We start from the raw sequence: 9,577 nt of genomic DNA, 5'->3' as shown, positions 1-9,577 counted from the left end.
CTAAGAGTTCAGGCTGAGAAAACCCGCCAGCCCATTGAGGTAGGACAGATGCCCTGAGAGCCTGAACCATGAATGGGGAGCGTAATAAAGTCATAAAACACAAAGGGAAGGGAGGCACGGGTAAGAAAGGTAAGATAGGACAACAGGGTCCCGGACAACAAGGGCTCTGCCCAGTTGAGAAGCCACAGGTCCCCCAAAGGAATGTCACGTGAATATAACAGCCAATGCTAGAGTGCTTTCTATTTTCCTTACCCATGCCGGATCAAATCGTACTTGACAGTCGTAAAATCGTGGGGATCTGGAGAAGCCACGCAGGTATCCACGAAGAGCCGCAGGCTGGGGTTGGGGCTATGGAGCGTGGCCTGGAGGAAGACCGCTTTCTTCTGACTGGCATAGTATGGCCCCATTTTCCTCACATACTGGGACGTGGGCAACTCAAGGAAGGATACGGACACGTCATAGCCAACGTTGTCCCTGGGGACATCAGCCCCTGGGATGATTTCAACTTCAGATGGGCCATCCACCCTGCAGGTGAACTTGAGCTGAGGCACCCTATGCCGCATGAAGACTCGGCCGGGGTGGCCCTGGATCCGGCCTCTGATGGAGTTGGAGTAGCTGAGGGAGCCGAGCCCTTCCTGGGAGGACGAGAGGGGAGTTTCTGGCCAGTGCTCCCAGCTCCTTTACAAACACCTTTCTGCATGGGCAGAGGCCTCTCCTTCACACCCCTGCTTGGTGCCAACTCGCTGATGAGCTGGAAGCCAGAGGCCTCGGGCCCGCAGTCTGTGGTCCCTCATGCCCTGATGGGGTGACGTTATGTCCTTGCTGCCTGGAGTTCGGGTGCATGCCAGGAGCCCCCAGTGTGTGAGCCTGGACTCCCTTCTTCCCTCTGTGAGGGCTAAAGCTGCGCTGGTGTGAGGTGGGGCAGGGGCTCCATGCTAGCTACTTGGTGCTCTCTCTGCCAAAGTCCTCCCCCATCCCATCCCCCATCCCGTGGTAGTCTCAGGCAAGCACAGACCATGGCCCACTGGTGCTCTTCTCCTCTCTTCCGGCTCCTTCCTCTGCTTGGCCCCAGACGCATTCTGGCTCCTTGTGAGCTGTGGGCCTGGCCCTGCTCAGCTTCAGTCTCAGCCGTGCTCCTTCAAATCCAGCACGACTTGAAGGGCTAAAGGGGTGCTGAAGCCCACCATGCAGAGTGCCATAGTCTCTGGCAGCCCGGTCCCCACAGCCCTGTGTGCTGTCCAGAGACTCAGCCTCTGTTCCTTAACCACCAGTTTATTTCACAGAACAATGTCATTGAAGTTAAACAAGTAGACCAGGGATATAGGAAGAGTGTCTAACTACAAAATCCTTGTTTTCAGTACATCTAACAATGTAACCTGTTCCACGACAGGATCTCCACGTTGTTCCTCTCTTCTTTTGTATCTGTATTTAGACACACACACCTTGAACCGTGACGCTGGTTCAAGGAAGCCTCTGTTTGTGTGACTCAGATCCCTGACGTTCTGCCTGGAACCTCCGAGGACCGCCCCGTCAGCTCAAACCAGGTCTGCCTTTCTAGGCCTTTCCTTTCCTGCTCATCCCCCCCCTGCCCCTTCCCAGTCCCATTATGAAATTTTTAATACAACAAAGACACTCTTTATGTTCTGCTTGAATAACTGTGCTTTATCCATAAAAACAGATTTTTTTTTTGCCCCTAAGAGCAAGTATCTCCCTTGCCCCTTGAAGCAGATCTCGCCCTGATGCACAGCTTAGAGGAGAAGTCAACTCCTTGCCCACACGGCCCTGCCCCTTCCCAGGGGACCTAGCACTTCCCGGTGCTGACGGCCTCCGGCCTCTTCCTCGAGCCCTCCGAACTTGCTGCTGCGGGGCCTGGGTGCTGGCTGCCCCCTGCCGGGAGCGCTCCTCCCGCTCCACTCGACCTAGCGCCATCTCCTTCTTCAGGTCTCGGCTCCTTGGCCACCCGATTCCAAGTGGCCTTCCTCCCACCCCACATCATTTCCTCTTCCCTTCCTTGTTTTGCTGTCTTCTGAGCATCTGTAAAATGATTCTCCAATGTGCACTTGTTCAGTGCCTGTCTCCCTTTTCTCGAATGTGAGCGCTGTGGAGCCGGACCCCGTCAGTCTGGTTGGCCATTGTGTCCTCAGCACCTAGAAGGTTGCTCAGCCACTCACTGAAATCACGCGTTCTGTGGCGGTGTGTTCGCCGTGGGTGGCCCGGGACTGGCCGTCACCCTGAGGGGTTCCTGCCCTGCTGTGTCCTCTCTCCCCCGGGAGGTGAGAGCTGGGCCAGCCAGGGCCACAGAGGACAGCGGCAGGGTCCTCTCTGACGGCCTAGAGGCTTCCGTGGTGCCTGCCTCCCCAGACACTGGGGGCTTCCGGCACGGCCCCTGGGGCAGAAACCGCTGAGTTAAAAACTAGACGTTTCAGAGCAAAAAGGGTAAGAATGACCGTGACAATGGATCGTGGATCACCACATCAAAAACCAATGATGTATTGTATGGTGACTAACATAACATAAAAAAAAAAAAAAAAAAAAGAATGACCGTGATCTGCATAACCAAATAGACAAAATGTGAAGTAGGGAATCAAAGTGGTCACTCGGCATCACGCAGACTGAATGAATTAACCTCCAACCACTCCAAAGGTTTGCTGTTTTTGTGTGTGTGTCTAAATACGGATACAAAAGAAGAGAGGAACAACGTGGAAATCCTGTCGTGGAACAGGTTACATTGTTACATGTACTGAAAACAAGGATTTTGTAGTTAGACACTTCCTATATCCCTGGTCTACTTGTTTCTTTAACTTCAATGACATTGTTCTGTGAAATAAGCTGGTGGTTAAGGAACAGGAAATAAACATAAGCATTTCATTATCCCCACCTGTCCTGGATATGTGCTTTCTAGATTGGGAAATACAGCTAGTTGCCCGGTTAGAACACAGCAGTCAGATAGATCATCTGTCCTCCCCCATGCCCAGCACTGTGGCCTGCCCAGAGGACGACGTGTGCACTGAAGGTGAATAAAGAAGCATGTGGTGGAAAATGCTTGGCTTTGGAGCTAAGAGAACAGCATCCATCATCCATCCATCCGTCGGTTGTTTACCCATCCATCAGTCCATCAGCACTCAGCACTTAATACTGTGTATTCCAAATTCAGTGTGTATTCCAGATTCCCAAAAGGAAGGAAGATTTCAGACAAATGAGTGAGTGCTCCAGGTCTCACTGAACTCAGAAACAAATAAGGGTGGTGCCTTTCCTCTGTCCCTACCAGGTTTTGAACAGGTGGTTGAATTTTCCAAATAGCTTTCCTTGGCCTCCATCCACAGAAGGGTACCACCAACTCGCAGCAGTTTCTCACCTGTCTGACGGTGCCACAGCGACCATAGGGGATGCTGAAGATCAGGTAGCGCCCGGTGACTTGGGGGCGGCACAGCGCATCATTTAAGCGGATGTCCCAAGAGGAGTAGCCCAGCCTCCGGAGATAGCCTCGGTCAACGGTGACTTGGAAGAGGTGAGGCAAGCAGGAGAGCAGGGCTACAGCAGGAGGGGCATGGGGAGAAACTCACAAAGGATTTGGCACACTGAACGTGTAGGTCCGGGATGTGGGTGTGTGCTTACTTTATAAAGCATGGGCACTGCCTTGGGTGGGGGCTGGCTCAGCTCTCATCACCCCTTGACTTGACTTTCACTGACTTTATTATGTCCCTCCTTTTCCAAAAGTCACACCACATCATGGGAATCCTACCCACGGCACATGTCCCACGGTCTGAGTCAGAGCCTTGTCTAAAGATTTGAAGGACAGCCCACTTCCCATGTTGAGGACACCCGAGGTTGAACGTACATCTATCTGAGGCTTTGTATGAGAGGTAGTTTGGGAAAAGAGAGTGGAAGCAAAGCGGGAGGGAGCATGGGTATTAAGGGGTTTCTTCCCCAGCCTCCTAAAGCCCACAAGGAGATGGAGATGCCACAGTTCTCAGCAGAGACACAGAAAAGCCCATTCTTTCTCCCCGGGACAGCTGCTCTCTGAGCTCCCCCTTCCCGCAGCCTGGAGGGGCGGGCTTACCCTTGTCCTTGGGTATAGCAGAGGCAGCTGGACCTGGTGAGGGGAGATGGGTGAGAAGCCAGTGTTAGCTGGGCAGACACACCGGATGAGGAGGCGTAGCCGGCAGTAGACAGGCAGTGGGGGGAAATGGGCTCGTTCGGTTTAGCTATTACAGCTGGAATACAATGGCTTGAAAATACTCCAGGGCAATGGGGAGGGAAAGAGGGCCCAGGGCCTCCTGATGGAGCTGTGGGGGAGGGATCTCTGCGTGTGTCAGGTAGTGTTGAGAATACTGGTGTCATCAATGCCAAGATTTGTTAGAGCAAGGGAAGAGTCAATATAGACTTTGCAGGTTCTAAACACCGTCGTCTGTATGAATCTGGCTGATGTCCCTTCCCATGCACATGGCATGCTTGGGATCTCAGGCTGGGACATAGGCAGTCTGTGGCCCTCAAAGGCCTCCCTAGCCCAGAAGCAAGGCAGGACAGTAACCCAGAGCCAGGGCCCAGCCCAGGGAGCATGGCTGGCCACATTCACTCAACCCCTTCAGATACTCTTGGCCCCAGACCTCTGGTCCTTCTGTCGCTATACCCAATGGAAAGGAAACCCCTTGGTGTATAATCCAAGAGTGGAAAATGAATTACTCTTTCTAGTGGGCCTGCTGACAGCAGAAGGGATGGCTGGAACTGTGAACAGACACAGCGAGAAACTGAGGATCCTGGAGATAAGGATCCCAAGACCCCAGGCCGACTCTTACTCATAAGGCTCTCTGCGGGATGGTTTGTCTCTGGGGGACTCTGGTGGTTTTTCTATTTATGATCCATTTCTACTTAGAACAAGAGTACCTCCCACATAAAGATAAAAGCACTGGGAGTGATTCCTTTGTTTACCTGTAAAAAACTAAGTATGGAACAGACAAAGAAGCTCGGACTTGTTCACCAAATCTTACAATTCCGTCATTTTTTGAGATTTATCTGGGTAAATTTAGGACAAATATAAGAAAGTACTACTCCACACAGGAGAGTGTCGACCTCTGGAGGTCAGAATGCCAAGACGGGTATCGGGTAGTAATAAAAAGTACTCCAGCAAAGGGACAGGCCAAATCTTGGATGAAAGGAACACAAAGGGAGCCCAGGATATTGTGGGGTTCGGACTCCTGAGGACTGGGTCAAGGGTGTCCACCTAGGATAGTGCCCTTGATGACCTTGTCAGAAATTGAAAAAGGGTCTTTGTGGTCTGACTGATAGCCTCAAGTTCTATGTCCTTAATCACTGCATTATACTGGTACTTCTTCCTTCAACCTCAGAATCTCGTAGCCCTGTTTCAGAACAAATATTGCCCTGAATTGGAATTGGACAAAACCGATGAATAAAACCACAAAGCTGTGCCATGAAAATATTCAGCACAGCGGTTGTGTGGCAAATACGCCCTTGCTATCCTAGCAGAGGGGCGCCTTGGCCGACGTGCTGTCCCTTGACCTTAGGAGCGCTGGCAGGGGACGAGGCACGGAGCCCGGGGACACACCTGCGCAGATCACGCCCGCGTCCTCCCGGTGCTGGCAGTTGTGCCGGGCCCAGCCCGAGTGGCCGCAGCGGCCCAGCGCGTCCTCGGTGCCCGCGCAGCGCACGTTGTCCAGCAGGATGGGCCCCGAGCCCGGGCCGAAGCGGCAGCGCCCCGGGGCAGCGAGCGCGCGGCCACAGCCCAGCAGGCGGCACACGACGCGGGCATCCCTGATGTCCCAGTGGTCGTCGCACACCGTGCCCCACACGCCCTGGTGGCGGACCTCAACCCGGCCCTCGCAGCGGCTGCGCCCGTCAGCCAGGCGCAGGGGCGGGTCTGCGGGAGGACAGAGAGCGAGTCAGGGGACAGCGGTGACAGGCGTGACCGCCGTCCTCCACTGCCCCGCATCTCTGGGTCGTGCGTCATTTGCCACGGAAGAAATGACACCGCAGTGAGAGCCACCCTGCCTGGTGGTGCTGCCCTCTCTCTCTGTCTCTCTCTCCTTCCTTTCCTCCCCCTCCACCCCTGCCGTGGCACTCCCTCTCTTATAAAAATTCAAACCTGCATTAACCGAAGCCCTCAAAGAACATCGGATATTGTCAGCCTAGTTGCCCAGATACCCAAGAATTTAATCCTTAAACAAAAACACTAAAAACCAAAAGTAAACAAAATGGCAAAAAACTCCAATCTTGGGAGAAGTGTTGAGGCGCTGGCTTGACTTAGCGAACAAATCCATCCTACGAAATTTCTTTTACTCCTGATGAATAAAAACCCACATCTGAACTGTAAAAAGTGTCTTCTGTGACCTCGCTCTTCCACTTCCAGGTGTTTACTCTGGATAAATGAAAAGAGCTGTGCACTGAAAGATTTGTACGTAGCAGAATTCTCCACTGGAGACAAAAACTGGGTAGCACCCTTATGTCCCCCCGCAGGAGAGGGGATAACCTGCAGAAGATCCACCCCATGGAATATTAGTAAGCAATAAAAAGGAGGAAAGTACCAATATAAGGAACCATCTGGACAAATCTCAAAAACAATTTGTTAAGCAAAAGAAGTCAGACACAAAAGAGCACATCTTTGATTGCATTTATATGAGATTCTAGAAAAACAAATCTAATCTACAAACAGAAAGCAGACCAGTGGTGCCTGGGGGATTTACTGCAAAGGGACATGAAGGAACTGTTCTGGGTGATGGGAACCCTCCATGTCTTCATTGTGCCGGTGGTTGCACCGTTGGCCACATTAGAAAAGTCTCACAGACGTTTGCAATTCATTGTATATAATTATACTTCAAAACAGGGGATTTAAAAAGTAAAAATTATTTTACAAATCTATATTATGTTGGTGGAGCCACACCCATAGATGTGTGTAAAATGATTTGTCTTCGTATAAAGTGGTTGCTGATGACCGTTTCCAACTTCCTGCTCTCTTTGGTCCATAGAAGATGTTTAGTGAATGCTAATAAACACCACTAGCTGTGGTTTCTCTGTGGCTACAGTATCCTGGTTTAGGATAGTTGTTTGCTCCTCATCTAATTTGTTGCTGTGATATTGGACCAAGATAACCATGTTTGTGGGAACTGTGAATAAAGGCAAATCTCTCTTTGGTGAGGTCCCAGGAGGTGAATGTGGGGCTTCCGACCCACAAAGGTGTGTGTGTGTGTGTGTGTGTGTGTGTACACACATCTGTGTGCACATATCTACTTATTAGCTCATAAAAGTTTTCTGTAAAGAGAAGCAACTTTGAAAAAAAAAAAAAGACCCTAACGGTATTAAAAATGATTTGATAATTTAAGTGCTTAGAACAAACACAACTTACCAGGTAAAGGGGTCATGTCCTCGCCAATTGAAATTGTAACTGTAAAAAGAAAAACTTAGCTTAAAAAAATGCATATCCTCAAAGTCACATATTTATATTCAGAACCACACATTTTCTCGAGGTTTAGACACTAGTCATTTTGTTTGAGTTTCTGCTTAGGTTTAGGTGCAGAAATACTGTCCACTAAGTTTTATTTTCTTATCAAAACATAGCAAGTGGTGTGTCCTGTTTATTCTCCAAAAAGAAAATAATTTGATAAATGGTCAGAAAAGAAGCCTTATAAATATACAGAATTTTTATAGGAAGAATATAAAAGCATTAGATTTTGTAGGAAAAATGTTTATTGGGGTGGCCTATGTGAGTCAGGTCAATATAAACATATTTAAAAACTCTAAGGAATAAAATAATTTGATCAGGACAATTAAATGAAGAAAACCAATCGGATTTCTCAGAAACATTTTTAGATAAGAAGAAGATCATATCTGAGAGATGTAATTCCATGTGAAATATACAGAAGGAAGCAAGGTAGGAAAAGTAACGATGGATTTTATGATAGAGTACGGTTGTATAAATTACTATACAGCTAAGGGTTACTGTAGCAATAGGCATATGATCTTTACCAGGTGATGATGTCACTTTTGTTGAAATCAGATTTATGGCTGCCAAAAAAAAAAGAGAGAGAGAAAAAAATTGTTTCCAGTAAAAAAGAAAGCATTAATATTGCATGTCATTGAAATTTTACACTGTACACTATAAGTTTATGAAAATGAGCCTGATCCATAAGCTGCGTAGAATAGAATCCACCCTGCTTATTTATCTTGTGGACTTACACATCCAGGAGTAAAATGGCAAATGAGAAGTTGGCATTTTGCCAGATAGGTGAACAACTCCCATTTGGAGCATCCATGCTATGTCCTATAATTTACATCTTGAATCCCTACAACAGCTGTGCCAGGGAAATATTGTCAGTGTTTTAGAGATAAGGAAGTCGAGACTCAGAGAGCTTGTAAACATGCCTGGGACATTTTCAGTTCTGACCTGAGAGGCCCCAAAGCATACACCCTTTCTACAGCGCTCTGCCTTTCAGGAGCATAAAATGTGGGTGTTGCATTCATTCTGTGTGCTGTGAGGGGAATAGGGATAAGGGGGAAGGAAGGTAATGGGCTAATAATGGCCACCACATCTACCCTTCACTCTGCGAGGCAGGAAGTGATTTTGCTGTCATGATTTCATAAAGGAAGTAAAGTGTGTGAGTGACTCCTAATCTGTGTGACCATCAACACAGCTACCATCAACCAGGTCTGCAAAGAAAAGCTCACCTCATGTGACGTCAAGAGCCAGTGAGAATGACAAGAGAAAGAATCTTCTGCCAAAAATGAGGTCGTGGTGGGGCCAGGGAAAGAAGGAAGGGAGGGAGGGATGGAAGGAGGCAGGAGGGAGGCAAACAATCCTTAAATATAAGTAAGAGGAAAGTTCTAAACTTGGTTTCACTGCTTTTTACACCATTATGTCTTCAAATTAACGAGGACTTGAAAAGAAAGGAAAGAAATAAAATACAAGAAAGCAGTAGGTCTCGCTACTGAAGAGCTCAGTATCTGCTCCATCAGATGGAGTCACATAGACAGGTTCATCAGCAAAGCCTGGGAGCAGAGAGGAAATTGCATGGGAGCTGGGAGACCCAGCTTGCCTTGCTCTGTGACTGTTGTGGACTGAATTATGTCCCCTCAAAATTCACATGTCAAAGCCCTAACCCCCAGTGTGGCTGTATTTGGAGATGGGTTCTCTGAGGAAGTAATCATGCTCAAGTGAGGTCATAAGGGGGGCCCCCATCTGATGGGACTAGTATCCTTATAAGGAGACATACCAGAGTGCTCTCTCCACCGCCCCCCCCCCCCAGAGAGCATACACTGAGGAAGGGTCCTGTGAGCACTCAGTGAGAAGGTGGCCATCTTCAACCCAAGAGAAGACGCTCACTAGACACCAACCCTGTTGGCACCTTAATCTTGGACTTCTAGTCTCCAGAACTGTGGAAAATAAATTTCTGTTGTTTAAGCCACATGGTTTGTGATATTTAGTTATGGCTGCCTGAGTTAAGACAGTGGCAAGTTTCCTCCTTCTCTGGGCCGCATTTTCCTCCAAAACGAAGGTAGTGGTTCAGCATTTTACTCCTCGAATGTGGCCCATGACCAGCAGCATGGGCATCACCTGGGAGCTTGTGAG

General features: G+C 49.0%; 1 protein-coding gene across 1 annotated transcript; it reads right to left on the bottom strand.

The window, feature by feature from the left end:
• Positions 1–209: 209 nt before the first annotated feature.
• On the bottom strand, positions 210–8,011 carry LOC116643931 (deleted in malignant brain tumors 1 protein-like). The gene is made up of 6 exons (XM_032423012.1): positions 7,978–8,011; positions 7,358–7,396; positions 5,564–5,875; positions 4,061–4,093; positions 3,356–3,531; positions 210–635 (listed from the first exon to the last, which is right to left on the bottom strand). Exons 2-6 carry the CDS (start codon positions 7,371–7,373, stop codon positions 249–251), a joined length of 924 nt encoding a protein of 307 aa, XP_032278903.1. The 5' UTR covers positions 7,374–7,396; positions 7,978–8,011; the 3' UTR covers positions 210–248.
• Between the last annotated feature and the right edge of the window lie 1,566 nt (positions 8,012–9,577).

This window comes from Phoca vitulina, unplaced genomic scaffold (genome assembly GCF_004348235.1).
Source record: "Phoca vitulina isolate PV1807 unplaced genomic scaffold, GSC_HSeal_1.0 scaffold28, whole genome shotgun sequence".
Lineage (NCBI taxonomy): Eukaryota > Metazoa > Chordata > Mammalia > Carnivora > Phocidae > Phoca > Phoca vitulina.
Note: the sequence above shows the minus strand (reverse complement) of the source record. Positions and strands in the feature narration are given on the sequence as shown.

Coding starts and splice junctions, on each gene's coding strand:
- LOC116643931 (XM_032423012.1), bottom strand. Junction 4,094..5,563: donor CGCGGGCGTGATCTGCGCAG/GTGTGTCCCCGG, acceptor TCCCCTCACCAG/GTCCAGCTGCCTCTGCTATA. Junction 636..3,355: donor GCTGTGGCACCGTCAGACAG/GTGAGAAACTGC, acceptor TCGTCCTCCCAG/GAAGGGCTCGGCTCCCTCAG.